This window comes from Trichogramma pretiosum, unplaced genomic scaffold (genome assembly GCF_000599845.2).
Source record: "Trichogramma pretiosum strain Unisexual culture from Peru unplaced genomic scaffold, Tpre_2.0 scaffold44, whole genome shotgun sequence".
NCBI classification, from domain to species: domain Eukaryota; kingdom Metazoa; phylum Arthropoda; class Insecta; order Hymenoptera; family Trichogrammatidae; genus Trichogramma; species Trichogramma pretiosum.
Genome location: NW_019641632.1, coordinates 288,404 through 305,426, shown reverse-complemented (window position 1 = coordinate 305,426; position 17,023 = coordinate 288,404). Strand labels below are relative to the sequence as shown.

Here is a 17,023-nt window from a genome sequence, read left to right as displayed (position 1 = left end):
CATTATTACATTTTTTGAAACAATTATTTATTTACAAATGAATTTATGGTCAATTTTTAAAGAAAACTTATGCTACTTTACATTTTACAGATAAAAACTCATATTTGACTAATTTGAATGTGTAAATGAATTGAAAGTATTGATAATTCCTCTAATATAGAATGTACTTGTTAAAATATTATTTATAGGCCTCTATTATCTGTTTAGGAAACAATTTTTTCCAAGTTCATTATACCTTTCCATATTATTTATATATAATACAATTTCACTTTACATCTCTTATCTAAGAAGGACAAGATCTGTCCTTTTCTCCTCGTCTTATCTATAAAATTGTTGCTGTTGCTGTTGAGGCCATTGCTGCTGTTGTACGCCATAGGCTTGCTCCTGAACATATCCAGTTCTTTGCTGCTGTTGTTGTTGCTGCTGTTGTTGTTGCTGTTGCTGCTGTTGCTGTTGTTGTTGCTGTTGTTGTGCATAAGCCTGTTGTCCTGCTGCAACATAAGCCAGTTGGGCAGGGTGAGGTTGCCCATAATATTGTTGTGGTGGCAGTGTTTGCTGCGATTGTGACGCAACTACCGTAGATTGTGATACATAAGTATATGGAGCTTGAGGTGGTGTTGGTGCCTGATTAGTCATAACAACATGCCTGCAAATTGTCAAGTAAAAAATGTTCTTTTTTTTGTATGATATAGATTTTTGGTTATTTTAATTTTTGCATCAATAATCAGAAGCTGGGATTGAAATTGCATACTAGCTAGTACTGTTCTATATAAGACTTTACTTGTAATTCATGCAGTAGCTGAGAAAAAAATATGTGAAATTTTTGAGCAAGCAGGGTATTGTGCGGTGTTACAACTAGTTAAAGAATAAAAAAAATAAAATTAATTTTTTTACCTGTCAGAATAGTCTAATATAAATGTTTATTGAAGAATTAGTATAATTCACAGTTAATATCGTCCAGATAAAATGGCTTCTTAATAATTATTTTCTATTTTTCTACAGTTTTATAGTAATTTTAAAAATATAACGTGTAAAATTCAACCAGTGCTTTGACAAAAGAAAGCATAATGTACAGAATCTAATATAGAAATGACTAATTCAGCAGGAAATTCTAACTAAACATATCTTAATATGTTATAATGTAAAACTAAGTTTCATCTGTTGAGATGAAAAACTTTCAACACCTCAGATGAAAAAGAACAAAATTTGACAGTATTTTTATCATGATTTAATATTGAAAATGGTACTTGTTCATTTTCCAATATCACTACTATCAAATTTTTCCTTTTCCACCAGATTTACGATGTCTCATTTCAGTTTCAGCTCGACAAGCAAGGACCCACCTTGCTGTCATGCCTGCATTAGGGTGATTGTCGGAGTGATAATAATGATGACTCTGAGATTGCTGTTGTGTTTGATTTTGCATTTCCATAGAACTTGTATCCTGAATTGGCACTGTTATTAAATTTGATCTCATGGCATTAGAAGTTGTAGAAGTAGTTTGAGAATAATGTCTTCCTTGTCTGTGGTCTCCAGCATTGACTCGAGGATCATTACCCATCAAATTATGTGAAGGAGGTCCACTCATTGTCTTCATACGATTATTTTGCATATTCATTTTCATCATTGGATCCATAAGATCAGACCCTTTGTGTTGAATATAAGATGTTGAATTGTCCAATGGCATCGCTTGAACTTGTTGAGGTGGTGGAGCTGATACATGCCGATGATTGATGTGAGCCTTTAATTTGATTAACATTTTCATTGGTTACATTAAAATAAAAATAGTTTTACTTTGTTTTAAAAATTATTAACACTTTTCAATTATTAGCTTGGAAAAATTTTTAAGAAAAGAGATTAATTTCTTTGTAAATACCTGTAAATCCCTTTGACTAAGGTATGTCCTACGACAACCATTGTTACCATATCTTGATCCCCCATGGGTGCACATAAATACAGTACCAAGACCTGTCTGTTCAACCCTAGCAACTTTTTCATTACACCTTGGACATGCTTTTTCTTCTTTTTTCGCACAAAGTAAACAAAATACATGTTTACAAGGTATCTAAAAGCAAACAAAATTGTTTTTTTTTTTAAATGAAAAAACTGATAGAGGTCTTTATGAAGCTCATTAAAAATATCTAACCATTCGTCCATAAATAAGAATTGGCTTGAGACACTTATCACAGCAATGTATCATAGGATTCAACACTTTTTCACCAATCAAATTAACACGATGATCCCATCTTAATCTTAACATGGGTTCTGGTGGTCCCCTATTTATAGTAGTAAATGTAGGTGCTTCTAACTGGGATATATCTGCTTCCAAATCAAATTGCTGAGTTTGTTCGATCGGTGATTGATTTGGTACAACAGATTGCACCGTTTGTTGTGCAGGAGGATGCGACTGTTGGCTTTGTTGATTTTGATTTGAGGCAGGTGTTTCTTGTGACTCTGGGGATGGATTGGTGGTGTCCATGGCATTTTCATCTGTGTTTTGAGGAACATCGTCATCGTCGCTCTCGATTACCTGTCATAAATAATCATTGTTTAACCGAGCACGTTGATTTAATTTTATCAATTGATTGGGCCTTACTTTTACAGCTTTCTTAGTACGACCTTTGGTGCGTCCTCGTCCTCTCGTAGTTTTACTGCGAGATTTACTCGATTTGCTTTTACTTTTTTTCCCATTTTCTTCAACTTCCATTTTTGAGTATGAGTTGAAACTTAACTAATAAATACTGTACAAATAAAAAAAGAATAGTAGAAAATGGTAGCAATTTTTCTCCCTAACAGGAAAAATCGATCTTTCACAGAAAACAAAACGAACTAACAGGAACTTCCATCAGAAATGGATTTGTCATATAAAAAAACACTCCCAAATACTTTAAATTGGGAGCTCACTTGTGTACGCACTACGCCGATTAACAGTTTGCGTTACTTGTGCGTGTCTATCAAAAAATTCAATCGAATTCGCTCGGTCTTTGGTTAATCGCGCAAAAGGTTATGTCACGGCGACATACACGACGACAACACACACACACAGCCAACACACAGTGCAGAGCAGTACCGCTTTCGGTCCTGTCTCGAACTTATAAACACAAATCAGAAGTGCAATACGCACGGCACCGCAGCCTGACACGCACGGCGCGAACGATATAGCACTCGAAAAATCTCAAAAGATTGACTCGCGACTCCGATCTACATCATTTTTCGGGCAACACATATTCTAATAATAATATGTACACATCGGAACACACGGCCGCGCGCGCGTGTGTGTGGAGCGGTACAGTGCATACCCCGCTATGAAGCATTAGGCGAGGGATACACGCCAGAATTTTCAGGCCTGTGCATATTTCTGCAAAAAGTGCATTAAAATTACCAGCAGCGACACGCACTGCATTATCAACCGCGGTCGGAGAAAAAGTTCGGCCGCGTCGTGTCGCGCTTTTGAAACTTATCGCACGCTGATTTTGGATTTATGCCAAGCCCTTCGCAGCCGCAATAATTTGAATCGATATCGGAGCTATACTTATACTATATCTTCTTTTTTTTTCTTTCATTTCATTTCAAATCGATGAAGCGCTCGGTGACTGCTCATTATTTATGACAGTTCGACGAGGTCGATAGACGCGATCATATTTTTACGACTCTCTCTCTCTCTCTTTCGCTCGCCCGAACTAAGTACCGCTTTTATTATTGCAAGCTCGGCCGTTTACGCGGACGCACCCGCACAATTCGCATTTATCACTTACGGCATCTGGGTCACGACGTGCAGTGCGTTTAATATATTACCTTTGGCTGCGAATCGGCATTACTTATAATGTTGTTTTTATAGACTGCAACCGGACGCCGTTCGTCTTATTATTATAATATTAGGCCACGATCAAACGCGGCGACGGCGACCAAACGCGCGCGCGAAAAAAAAAGCGATCACGTTTCTCTCGACTACTTACTCGTACAGTATACTCGGGGTCATTGTCATTTTGCGTGCGCGACGCGGCTAGCAACACGCCTTGACGATGTGTGTATGTGTTCTGTATTAAAAGGTAAACCTAGTCCGTATAGGTGAACGCCGCTTTATATATATAGGTATACCGGGTGGTAGTCATGGTTACCGGCGTCGCGCGCGCGGCGTCGTCTATATTTACGCCATTGATACGTATGCGTACAGATATACACTCGCTTATATATAACTTATAATTCAGGTATGCAACAATCGACACCTGTAGCCCGAGCTCTGCGTCGCTCGGTTTTTTTTCCTCACTTTTGAAATTCGATCGCTACCTTGAGAAATCGTCGCGAGAGGTGACGATTATGATTTCGATAAGAATGCCAGCTACTACCGCGCCTCGTATAGCAGCTATCTCGGCGCTCTCCGACAAGAAAAATCTTATCACGACTTGATAATTTTCGTACAGAGAGCCATCGATTCGTTCGGGATTTCTATATAGGTGTACACACAGGCCGATGACTTGGCTCGTTGCTCCGATTTAGCGTTCGTAATAGTACCTACTTATTGTAACGTGCATGGGGGCCCCGCCTTGGTTTCGCGAGCGATTTTATATGAAGTTGCCGCATGCACACAACGTTGCGTGTGCTGTGCATCGCATCGCATCCCTTCCTCGCTTGATCGCGGACTCCACTGACTACTCTCGTGTTCTCTCTTTGCGCGGCTGCCTCTTTTACGCGTTGCAAACTTGACTGTATTATTATACATACGCGCTGGTGGCACACAGTGTATGCGTGCGTATTGCTGGGTGTCAGAGCGCGCCGAGGCGTCCCCGTCCCCGACTTCGTCCGTCTACTCAGTGGTTTGTCTCGTCCGTCCACGAACGCATCGCGGCCGCTACGGCGTGTTTTTCTTTTCTTTTTTTGTCTGCTCCTACGACTGTGTGCGTCTCCTTCGTATTTAAGCCACTATACTTGCGACTCGGCTTCATGAGAGCTCGTCGAAGAGTGTGAGGATTTTCTCGCGACGCATTTGAGAAAATATATTATAAGAAGAAAGAAATCTCAAAGACCGAAACATGTCCTGCTGCTGCGGTTCCGACGATGAGGAGGAGCAGAGGCCACCGCCGCAATCGGATGCACCTCGCGTACGAGGATGCACCGATATATTTTGGCTGGTTTTGTTTATCGTCTTCTGGTTCCTAATGGTGAGTTTTTCTCTCAATGAAGTACAATAAAAAATAAAACCTCGAGCGGAGCCTTGACTTATCTCGCGCGTGCACAAACGCCCGATCGAACCTAATGAGATTTCGTCGCGTTGCATACGTACTGGCCCAAGTTCAAGTGCGGTGCCTCTATATAACGACTGTTATTGATGCGATACGCGCGATAATGAGCTCGGAGAAGCGAGACGAGCGAGTTAGCTGTCACTTAAATGCACTTATGTGTTCTTGACTCTATATACTTCGCGGCGTTCCTTTTTCTGATTCACATCCGCCGATATTTTTAGTTTCGCCTTTTGTTGCACTACATACATCGTACAATGTAATTACGAAGATGTTCGATTTTATCTTCTCTCGTATGATTCATTTTTTTTCCAGTTCTTTGTCTGCGGAGCGAACGACGAAAAATTTGTTTTACCCAAAATTCATTCGATCACGTTTCAACGAAGCGACTTTCATTCATGTTTTTATTGTTTTTTATTTCGTGTTACATAAGCGTATACCTGCGTGTATCGCTTTACGCGACTATTACTGCCTACTACAATGTAAATGGAAAATGCACAAATTATATGACATTGGATTTTAAAACTTCTTTAAAAATCAATAGAAAGTCTGAAAGATAAACATCAATAATATTGAACTTTTTACTCTACATACATTTCACACTATGTTTACTTAATAATGGTATTTGCTCATGCTCTACAGTAATAATTTCTTTGTCATGCATACATGTCAGTATATGGCAGCATATAAAGTATCTAAGTATGCTTGATGAATTATTAACACCTCTGTGGACAAGGATATATTTTATTTACATTCTCTTTTGCTTCATATTCATTTATTAGTTGTGATCTTAAATTTTTCATCATACTTGCTTTGAATAATTTAAATACCTTGTTATGCATCATGAATTATTTTTTGAGAATAATTAAACAAAAATTAATGTTTTTTTTTCAGATATTGATTGCTGCTTTTGCATTTGTTTATGGAAGTCCAATTAGGCTTATAAATGGGTATGACAGTTTTGGAAACACCTGTGGAGTTAAAGATAATCCTAAATTTGGTGACATGGAGCTATCTGGACAGAATACTCTTGATAAACCGTAAGTATATTACGATTTTATTAGACCGAAAATTCGTTCGTAATTTTTTAAAAATAATTTTTCTCATATTTTGAATATTTAAATTAGATAAAGGTGTGTCAAATTTTCGAGAACTTAGAGAGAATTTTCACATGTCATTTACAATTCTGATAAAATGTAATACTGTATCGTTTCAGGTATTTATTTTTCTTGGATGTAAAAAACGTTCGGAAGTCCTTGAAGATATGCGTCAAGCAATGCCCAGACAAACAAATGAATAATTTAGCTGATGTGTGTGACTTTTATCGAAGGACTGATTCTCAGTTGTGCCAGGATAAACCAGGAAGTGGTTTTAGTGCCTGCAAAAACCCATACGATGAAAGAAACCAATTAGGCTCTTGTCCTGCCTATCCTGTATATGAAAGCAAACCAATTCTTAACAGATGCATACCAAAAGCAGTCAGTGAAATTACCAAGTCCATTGCTTCCAATCTTTTTGCAATTCTGAATTCTTGGGATTTTGTGGAAAAAGTTTTGGCAGATCTGTATAAGACATGGCGTCAAATCCTATCTTTATCCAGTTTATCTTTTGGTACTTAAAAGTTTATACTATATTGTTTCCTTTTTTTTTGTTAAAAAAAAACATACTTGAATCTAAATTTCTACGTTTCAGTTTTATCCTTATTAATGATTGCTATTTTCCATTGGCTTGCAAGTTTTGTGACTTGGATTGTCATGACAGGAGTAACAATTGCAAGTATTGGTAAGTTTAATTAGTTAACTTTAAGAGAATTCTTTACTCAATTGTGACATTCACACAATCTGAATAACTTTTTTTTAGGTGGATGCGGTTTATTATGGTGGACTTACATAGACATTAAACGTAAATTAGACAGAACCGATGAAAATGAATTGTTAACTGAATCTATACAAAATGAAAAAACTTTCTTAGCTCTAGCAATTGTTGCAACTACAATTACTGTAAGTTAATTTTTATCAAAAAGTTTTATGTGAATATTAATATAAATATTAATTTGTTATGAATACAAAAATAATTTAATAATCTATATATTACAGGTGATTTTGATCTTCCTCATTTGTTTTATAAGAAAACGAATTAGCTTTATGGCAGTTTTATTTAAAGAAAGTGCAAAGTGCTTAGCTGAGCTTCCAGGCTTATTTTTCCAACCCCTTCTCACATTTTTAGCTTTATCAGTATTTTTTGCTTTTTGGTTGATGGTCATGTTATGCCTTGCTACTGCAAGTGAGTATGATATACAAAATTCAATAATTACATACTGGAACCTTCATTATTAATTTATTTTTTAATAAATTATTAATCATTTATTTTTAGATTATCCTGGTACAAAGTCATTGAATCTTGATGATACCTTAAATTTCACTTCAACTGTGACTAGTAAACCGACAACTGTGAACACAGAACCTTTGGACAATATATCACTGACAAATTTTAAAAGTAAGCATAGCTTATTTTAAATTTTAATTGATAATTTTAATATCACTAATAAAACAGGTAATGCACTATTTAATAAGACTTCCTTACATATATTTTCTCTTCAGGATTCACTCTTTTGGAATTCACTGATGCTACTTGGGTAAAATACATGTGGTGGGTTTATGTCATTGGCTTCGTGTGGATAAGTGAATTTATTATTGCTTGTCAAACAATGGTCATATCAGGGGCTGTAGCTCATTGGTATTTCAGGTAAAATTAAACAAATTTTAAATAATTTTGTTTTATTTATTTTGCTTTTAATTTTTTAATCTTTTCTTATCTAAATCTTAGGGGTAAAAATGCCAGTATATCACCAGTATGTTCTTCCATGGGTACACTCATCACATACCATCTTGGATCAGTAGCTTGTGGATCATTTTTAATTACTATATTTAAAATTCCTCGTTTAATATTAACTTGGTTACATGCAAAGTAAATTGATTTTAATGTTAGCTGATTTAAAGTTGTAGAAAATAAGAATTTGACTCAATATAAATTATTTTTTTAGGTTTGATAAGACTAGAGAAACTTCTCCTTGTTCACAGTGTGGTCTTAAATGTTGCATTTGTTGTTTCTACTGCTTAGAAAGGTTTATTCGCTTTATGAATCAAAATGCTTACACAGTGGTAGCAATTGAAGGAACACACTTTTGCAATGCAGCCAGAATTGTAGGTTTATTATCTTTAATTATTATACTCTGCATTTTGATGTACAAGGAAATTTTATTTATTTTATTTCATTATCTATTTAACAGGCATTTAATACAATCTTAAGTAATGCGGTTCAAGTAGCAGTTATAAACGGTATTGGTGATTTCGTTCTATTCATGGGAAAATGCTTTGTAACAGCTGCGACTGGCTCCATTGCACTTCTGTATATGAAACATGATGCTCAATTACATTTCTATGCTGTTCCAATATTTGTAACTTGCGCATTTTCTTTCTTCATCGCTCATTGTATCATATCACTGTATGAGGTAAGATATAATTTACTGGTGTTGTGTAATTTAAAAGTTGATAAATTAATTGTTGCAATCTTAAAAATGAATTATTTATCAAATTTCAGACGATTATCGACACGCTTTTTTTATGCGTTTGCGAGGACAAGAACTTGAATGGCGACAACGGAAAGTGGCGAAGTTCCGGGTTGGCCCAGCTCGCTTCTGATCACCCAACCAACGGTCAACAATCTCACGAACTCGCACCAATGAATCGCGCTTAAAAAGTCATTTTCAAAGCTCTCGTAAGGAATTTTTTTAAATTAAATATTCACTTTGAAAATTATGAGTGATGAAAAAATATTTTCTATACTCAGATAACAATCAACTAACAGCCATATGTAGTTTGAACAATTTTCATTTAGAAAAATATTACACCATCATTCATAAAAAAATGTGTCACTTCCATGATTATAAGTTAGAGCGTTAAATATATGAATTAGGATTGAAAAAAAATTGAATCGAGTTAGATTCCGCGACGAACATGCACAACTATTATTATAATTTGTTTAAGAAAACTTTTGTAGTTTAGAAAAGTGCAGAAAGTGCATCGACTTTTCGTAATGATTACGAAATGTACTTGAAATGATATTTTTGATTCTCACACTTTTTGACAGTTACTTTGCTTCAGTAAAAGTACAAGTAATTTTGTATTCAATATTTTTCGATACTCATATTATGAATAATGATATATTTATACATGTAAGATATAAGATATATTGCTTCAAGTCTTTTGCACAGTATATTTACTTAAAAATAAAATACTAACAGATCTTTCAAAACTTCGTGTTTTCACAGTCAAGAAAGGATATTTGTAACTATGTATTGTATAATACTTTTTCCAGTGATTGCATACTATTTGAAAGTATATTAAAACTATTTATTATACAAGGAAAAAAATCTAAAGAGAATTTAGAAAAAGTACACTTCTAAAAGTATTTTTTCTAAAACAAATGAACTATATAGAGTATTATATTAACTATTAGGGTGATTTTACTCTAAAAAAAATGTTATACAAAAATTTACAAAATTATACATGAATGATTTATTTATTAGATGTTATAATGTAAGCATAGTTTATGATATGCATATTTTGATTATGCATTAATTTAGCTTATAACTTTGGAAATTCATCTGTATTTATTGATACTTGACCAGAAAATTATATAAAATTGGTAAACTGGGTGCTATTTTTTAAAAATATATTTTTTTAAAATGAATTTTTCAATGATAAGAAGGAATCGAAATTTTGTATTATACCACATAAAGATCATGAACTGTTATTCACAATAATTACTTTTTTTTTTGTGGCAACTAAAGTGTGCGCATTTATTTACTAAATGTTGTTCAATGAATTTTGTAAGAGGAAGTGAGAAAATATTTACATTGAGATATCACTTTAAAAGTTCTTAATGTTTAACTGATATAATAAATCATGCACTGAAGCCTCGTTAATAAAATGCATTTTTTGAATTCAGTGTTTTGAATCAAATTTATGCTTTAGATGTTTAAATTTATCCTACAATTTATACAATGAAAAGTTTACTGTATTTACAATAAAATCATTATTATAATTAAAAAGCATAATATTAAATTATATATTTTACTCTTCATTTATTATGTAGAAATTAAAAATCTGAAGGCCTTATTTGTAAATTAAAAATTTACTTAATTCAAGTAAAAATTAAATAATTCAATTTTTTTATTTTTTATCAAAAAAGTTATTTTCAAAAATAACTAATGTAACTTTTTTAAATGAAAAATAAATTTTGAGTTTTTAATGTAAAATTTATTTATTGTAATTTCTTATGAAAAAAATTAACTATTATTTAATTAATAATTATATTTACGTAATAATTAATCAATTACCATTGAATTAAATCAGTATACATATCCGACATTACGTCTTGTAGTGCGCTTTGATGATATTGCGCAGTGGAGGGGATTTTACGATACGCAAAATAGCCAATTGTAGGCCAAGTGTGTTATTTTTAATAACGCATGCCCGCATAGAACACGGCGTCTGTCTGTGGCCGTTGACCCTTGTTGTTGAGTTAACCATCGTGGATGTTCAATGTACCATCGAAAAGCATCAAGTTACTAAACTTTATCTGCAGTTTTTTTCATTCATTTTATTGAACCGCATCGTCTTTTTTCGGTCGAGTTTTGTGAGACGACTCTCGTGCGTTATGGGTACATAACGCACGCTTCGTAACGATTTTGTTTTAATCGTATTAAAAGTTTGATAACCAAGTATGTAGTGTGAAAACAAAGAAGAATTCAGAAAAAGTAAAGATTAGTGTTAAACCAAGTTTTTATCAGCTGATAATCAGTTAGTATATCTCTTACATTAATTTCAACTTTCATCTGACAGCTATAATTTGTATACAGTTAACCTAAAAAATGTATGTTGTGTTGTTATTCCAGTGGCTGAAATATACTTTGAAGAATCAACCATCAAGTTGGAAAGTACTACTTCTTCAAGTGAAGACGATGATGAGGTAGTTGCACAAGATGATGATCCTAAAGATACAAATGAAAAAGGATTTCATGACTTACCTGCTAAATCAAAGCAAAAGTATGAGGCAACATACAAGAAATTCATGGAGTGGAAAGTACAAAAGGGTTACACCGACTTTACATCGCATGTGCTTCTCACATACTTTAAAGAAATGTCAGAAAAATTTAAAGCGACTAGTTTATGGGCAACTTATTCAATGCTAAGAAGTGTGATACTGACCAAACACAATGTGAATATACATGACTTTTCACCATTGTTAGAATTTTTAAAGACTAACTCTAAGGGCTACGTTCCTAAGAAAGCAGAGATTCTTGAACCAGAACACATTAGAAGATTTTTAACTGATGCTCCAGATGATAAATATTTGGTTGTTAAGGTAACTTATTCATAATTTCATTATTGCTCTATATTTTCAATTTTTCTAGTAAAATCAGATTTTTTTTACTAAATTAGTAACAGTATTACTTTTTATCAGTTGAATATAATTATAAGAAATTCCTCAAGAAAACTTTGATAAACTTACATTTTATTTTTACAAAATTATCAAAGTCCAATTTTATGACTTATTGTTTAAGTACTTCAAAGTAAAGTCAGTCATTAATTTTTTTAATACAAAATCATAAATTACTTATGTACAGGTTTATTTTAAAAGACACTCAGTGTTTTTATTGTGCATGTGTAGTTTTTAACTTTTTTTCTGGTCTACTGAGATTTCTATCTGATTTTTTCTTTTTTTTTATATAAAATGAACTATAACTCCTGGAGTTGTATAGCTCAGGCTCTTCTAATTTCAACCAATTTGCAATAACTTTTGGCACAGTACTGATCTTTCTACCATACACTTGGTTGTAACAATTTCCATTGCGATAGTCCACAAAAAATGGAAGAATACCTTCAGGCCTTAACTGCAAATAAGATTTGACAAGTTCGAAATTTTTGCCAACGAGTGTGACGACCTTTGGAAAATCACTTGTTGAATCCTGGATTTTAATGACGACAAATGTTTTGTTGAGTTCGACATCGTTCATTGTTAATTCGCGAAGCTCTCGACTGTCACATGCACCCTGTGATCCAAGAATCAATGCAATCTACAAATTATACTTACATTTATTGACTGTCATACAATTTCTCATTATTTATAATAATATTCTGAAGTCGTACTCACTTTTGCAAGTAAAAATTGTTCATTTGGCGCTTCATCCAAAAATCGTTGTATCTGTTCACTTGTGAAAACTTTTGTTTTCACCACTTTACAGCCAGCAGCAATGTCGTTTAAGTAAGTCTTTAATTGTTCGTATTCACCGATGTCAATATCGTAACTCGATTTAATCATATTTTTCAACATTGAGTACTTCGACTTTAACGTTAAAGGATTGTACTCCGATGAAATTTCCTTAAAATACGCCAACAGTAGCTCCTCGTCCACCGTGTTGGCTTCTTGACTTTTCAACCATATCTGAAAAATGCCAAATTCCTGGCGATATCGATCGAGCGACGAATTACTTGAGTTTAATTCTTGTGTGGTGTCATCTTTAGTCAACTGTGAAATTTCAATTATATCTTCTGTTTCATCAATTATCTCACAATCGCTATCACTCATTTTTAAGCAAGCTGGTATAACCCTCGAATAACGGCGGCCGAAAGCAGACTGTTGTGCAGAGCATTGCCAATCGTTAGGCCTATGTTTATATATAGTTCAAACAATCATATACGTACATACAATCTACACAATACAAACTACACAATATACATACAATCAAAATCGATGTAAACGAGGAAAATTTTTAAAAATTCGGTACATTTTATATGAAAAAATGTTGGTTTTGGTCCGTACTTGAGCACGAAGTCGTCGTATTACGTCTATAAACGCGGTCTATATCCTAATGCAAGGAAACAGATCTGCGCAGTGCGCAGCTGTTTATTGAAAAAACTGAAGAATAAATGAATTGTAGAAGAAAATTAATATTTAAAATAAGAAATGTAATTTATGTTAAATTTTTTTTATTCGAAAAAATTAATAATTTTTAAATTAAACGAAATAATTTTCAGCAAGAAAATATTATTTTAATGTTAAAATTAACGTCACCCATTTGAATTTTTACTTGTTCACAGGTAGCACTCGTGATCGGAATAATCGGTGCCTGCCGACGCGAGGAGCTGACGAATCTCACTATCAACGACGTCGAAGACCACGACACGATGCTGTTCATCAAGATCGAAAAAACGAACTCACAGATACAGCGTACCTTCACGATAACTTCCGAGTTCTACCTCATGTGCAAGAAGTACATGAAACTGAGGCCGGAAAATCCCTGCACCACCAGATTTTTCCTGAACTATCACAACGGCGCCTGCACGAGGCAGCCGATCGGCATCAACAAATTCGGCTCGATGCCAAAGGAGATCGCCAAATTTCTGTGCCTGCCGAACCCCGAGCTCTACACGGGCCACGCTTTCCGACGCACTTCGGCCGTACTGCTTAACGATGCCGGAACCGGCATCACGACGCGCGAGCTCAGCAGGTTCGGTTGTTTCAGTCCTCGTTTGGAGTACCTGCTGCAAAGAGCGGAGCCCGATAAGCAGGGATCCGCCTCCGGCAAGAATTCGAAACATCTGAACCAGGAGACGATTTCGCGCCTGGACCAGCAGAATTTGAAGCGAATGAGAACCTTTCCGTCGCCGGCGACGCTATTGGCCAATAAAATTCCACGACTTCAAAAGTCTTCTACTACAAATACACACGGCGCTTCCAATAAAGTTCAGGAGACTTCAAAAAAGTCTTATGGCAGTGATCCACCGTCTTGGTTCACCAAAGCAATGGACGAAATGAAAGGGCTCATCGCGGAAACGAGGCGAGAATTTAATGCACGAATCGATCATCTTCAAAACTGTGTGGATGCACTGCTACCTAATAATATGGAAGGTCAACATGAAATTGTAATGCCAGAATCGAAATTCGATCCATTAGAAATAAATCTGCCCGATACAGACTTGGAGTTTTCGTGAACAGTTGCCTCTTGACGCTCAAGAAAACAAATGTATAAATATATGGTTCAAAACGTTGTAAATTCAACGTTAATGGTAGTCATTAGCTATAAAAATTAAAAAAGTTCTCTTTATTTTTTATTTTAAGGACAAAACTTAGTTTTTAAACAAATGTGAACCCATGATCTCTATAAATTTGTTGTATCGTGTTATGCTATCTTGTTAAAAAGTATTGCAGTATTTATGGATATATTGTACGAAATAAAGCTAGTTCAAACAATAACTTTCAATGTATGCAGTAATTTTGTAATTTTGTAATTATAAAGTTTATATAAATTTAAATTTAAGTATTTTACTTAAGAGAAATAAAAAGATTAGTAACTTAATAACTTATTTTATTTATATACAAGTTTACACACAAAAATGTCATTCGTCTCTATTTTTTTTAAGTAAAATAATGTAATAAACTTTACGGTATCGTAGTAAACTTTATTATAAAATTGAACAATTTTAGCAAATCCATATTTTATTCAAAGATTGCAGCTGGTTGTAATTAAAACAGAATTGGAAGAAAAATGCATGTCCTTCTTCTGACACAATTAACTATAGTTTAATGTTTACAACTTGAAGTTCAAAAAGATTTAACTTATTGATTATTATTTAAAATAACTTATTGATATTATTTAACTTATTGATTATTATTTAAAACTTACATCTTATTTTAAATTTACGTGTCAATGTTTTTTTCGGTTAGAATCTAAGTTGGACGGAGATGAAATTTTCAGGAACGTAATGATCTTGATAAGATATAATGACATCTTATTTCATTTCGGCATTGTGATTTGTTTTCAAAAAGATGAAGTATTTTTCTTTCTTCCCAAGATTACATCGCCATTCATTTTCGTACAAGTTTTTTATTTTCTTTCATTTTCCAACATTGTATTGCAAAGTATAAAATAATCATTCATGCCATCGAGTAAAAATGAGCTTATACAACTTTCTGAAAATTCATTTTCAATTACAATTATTAATTGATTTATAATTTTCCTCATGTAGATTTGAGGTGAATTTGAAATTTTGCGCACAAGCGCTGGAGTCGCCACTCGCCATTTGGACGCATCGTAGTGAATGAAGATTTGAACCGAGAGGGGCGCGCGCACACAGTGGACTTTTTTCCCAAAGTCTCTTCTTTTCCGCTGCAACCTTTGCGTGTTACCAGCAAAACAGGTATTATATCGATGAAATTAATGTTTAAAACGTAGTTTATAAATAATCAAAAGTCCATTTCACTTAATCATAAGTACAAACAACATTCGAGTGCAGTTTTAACTTGAAAATGTATGAAGTTAACAGTATTGTTGTTGTAAAAACCCTGACACGTGCTTTGCCGATGTTTAGGTTACGGGACATTGAAAACTTTTATTAAAACAGCTTTTGTGCTAATGAGAACGTATATTATTTCGGATATTGTTGAAATGCAGTTATTATTTCTATGGGTTGCTCATAAGTTAACTCCTACAGCATAAAATATTAATGTTTCATTTTCAACATTATTACAGACGTCACCATGTCGGCTCACTTGAACTGGATGATCATCCGCAACAACAATGCCTTCCTTTTGAAGAAGCGCAACATCAACAAGCCTTTCTCAACGGTAAATTAACTATTTTCATTCAACTAAAAACTTGATGTGATAACGAATTTTCTAATGTATTTGTATATTGCAGGAAGCCAATAACCTGACCAACTTGAGCAGCTACCGTTACTCTGGTTTGATCCACAAGAAGAGCGTTGGTATTGTTGATACCCCAGACAAAAAGGGATTCACCGTTGTCTACAAAAAGGCAAAGAATGTCAACAAGCCAGCCAAGTCCACAGTCAAGAGGACCATGAAGGCCGGTCCCCGCAGATCCCTTTACAAATTAAAGAATCTGCTCCAGAAGAACAAGTACCGTCGTGATTTGACCAAGGTAAATTTCGTTCATAAGAATGTTACAATTATAGCAGGATTGCTCATTTTTAATTATGTTTAAATTTCTGAAAATATTCCAAAAGTTTCTCGTGAATATCTGAAAATGAACTAAATATCTTTTTGTTTCTGTGGAATAATATTCCACAGGAAAACGTTATTTTTATAATGTTTTTGACATCCTTTTGTCACTTTTTTATAACTACATTCATAAACTCTACTTGCTCAGTTTAAAATGAACATTTTAAGTTAATCACTATTGAAAACAAACTAAACTTGATGAATTTATTTGCAGGTTGCCCTTCGCAGAGCCAGCGCTGTATTGCGCTCCCAGAAGCCTTTGCCAGCCAAGAAAATGAAGGCTGCAAAAAAAACCGAATAGACTTAAAATAAAATAAATCTTTTTATTCGTAACTTTCTGTATTATTTTTATACATCCAATTACCCAAAATATTCATAAAAACTAATTATGTATTGTAAGGAACTCTTTTCTTCATGGTAATTATTCAATTTGCTTTTCTATTTCATCAGTTACCCGATTACAAGCCTTAAAAATGAGGAGAATGAGATATTAACAATTACATTAGTTAATTAATGGAGAATTCATCTTGAAAAGACATTATCGATGTGCATTTTTACTTTCATTATCATTGTAGGTTGAATGCAGATTCTCTAACATTACGCTGTCGGCGCACAATATGGGTATATCTATATCTAAGCATTGGCGTGACTCAGTGTATGTATGCTGTGCGCGTCACGTACATACGTGATACGTCACA

General features: G+C 34.0%; 5 protein-coding genes across 9 annotated transcripts; 3 read left to right on the top strand and 2 right to left on the bottom strand.

The window, feature by feature from the left end:
- Window positions 1–18: 18 nt before the first annotated feature.
- On the bottom strand, window positions 19–3,296 carry LOC106652213 (E3 ubiquitin-protein ligase Hakai-like). 2 transcript variants are annotated; one of them, XM_014371027.2, is made up of 5 exons: window positions 2,597–3,296; window positions 2,147–2,530; window positions 1,877–2,065; window positions 1,344–1,741; window positions 19–646 (listed from the first exon to the last, which is right to left on the bottom strand). In XM_014371027.2, exons 1-5 carry the CDS (start codon window positions 2,705–2,707, stop codon window positions 319–321), a joined length of 1,410 nt encoding a protein of 469 aa, XP_014226513.1. In that variant the 5' UTR covers window positions 2,708–3,296; the 3' UTR covers window positions 19–318. The 2 variants fall into 2 exon arrangements, 1 of the variants encoding a protein (XP_014226513.1); XR_001339371.2 differs by having other exon boundaries at window positions 619–646; window positions 895–1,741; window positions 2,597–3,287.
- Window positions 3,297–4,532: 1,236 nt separating this feature from the next.
- LOC106652483 (CTL-like protein 1) lies at window positions 4,533–15,411 on the top strand. 3 transcript variants are annotated; one of them, XM_014371468.2, is made up of 13 exons: window positions 5,031–5,159; window positions 6,132–6,277; window positions 6,454–6,848; window positions 6,930–7,019; window positions 7,098–7,237; window positions 7,334–7,520; window positions 7,611–7,733; window positions 7,811–7,982; window positions 8,064–8,204; window positions 8,281–8,440; window positions 8,527–8,748; window positions 8,838–9,014; window positions 15,332–15,411. In XM_014371468.2, the coding sequence occupies exons 1-12, from the start codon at window positions 5,031–5,033 to the stop codon at window positions 8,991–8,993; spliced, it is 2,061 nt and encodes a 686-aa protein (XP_014226954.1). In that variant the 3' UTR covers window positions 8,994–9,014; window positions 15,332–15,411. The 3 variants fall into 3 exon arrangements, with proteins under 3 accessions (XP_014226963.1, XP_014226954.1, XP_014226972.1); XM_014371477.2 differs by lacking the exon at window positions 15,332–15,411 and having other exon boundaries at window positions 4,533–5,159; window positions 8,838–10,350; XM_014371486.2 differs by lacking the exon at window positions 15,332–15,411 and having other exon boundaries at window positions 7,838–7,982; window positions 8,838–10,350.
- LOC106652500 lies at window positions 10,725–14,616 on the top strand. The gene is made up of 3 exons (XM_014371499.2): window positions 10,725–11,101; window positions 11,197–11,666; window positions 13,403–14,616. Coding segments are annotated over exons 1-3 (1,365 nt in total). The 5' UTR covers window positions 10,725–11,100; the 3' UTR covers window positions 14,297–14,616.
- On the bottom strand, window positions 11,800–13,180 carry LOC106652510. 2 transcript variants are annotated; one of them, XM_014371510.2, is made up of 3 exons: window positions 13,045–13,180; window positions 12,456–12,969; window positions 11,800–12,378 (listed from the first exon to the last, which is right to left on the bottom strand). In XM_014371510.2, the coding sequence occupies exons 2-3, from the start codon at window positions 12,888–12,890 to the stop codon at window positions 11,956–11,958; spliced, it is 858 nt and encodes a 285-aa protein (XP_014226996.1). In that variant the 5' UTR covers window positions 12,891–12,969; window positions 13,045–13,180; the 3' UTR covers window positions 11,800–11,955. The 2 variants fall into 2 exon arrangements, with proteins under 2 accessions (XP_014226996.1, XP_023315084.1); XM_023459316.1 differs by having other exon boundaries at window positions 12,456–13,180.
- On the top strand, window positions 15,406–16,658 carry LOC106652519 (60S ribosomal protein L28). The gene is made up of 4 exons (XM_014371522.2): window positions 15,406–15,502; window positions 15,835–15,929; window positions 16,003–16,245; window positions 16,540–16,658. Exons 2-4 carry the CDS (start codon window positions 15,843–15,845, stop codon window positions 16,624–16,626), a joined length of 417 nt encoding a protein of 138 aa, XP_014227008.1. The 5' UTR covers window positions 15,406–15,502; window positions 15,835–15,842; the 3' UTR covers window positions 16,627–16,658.
- Window positions 16,659–17,023: the final 365 nt, after the last annotated feature.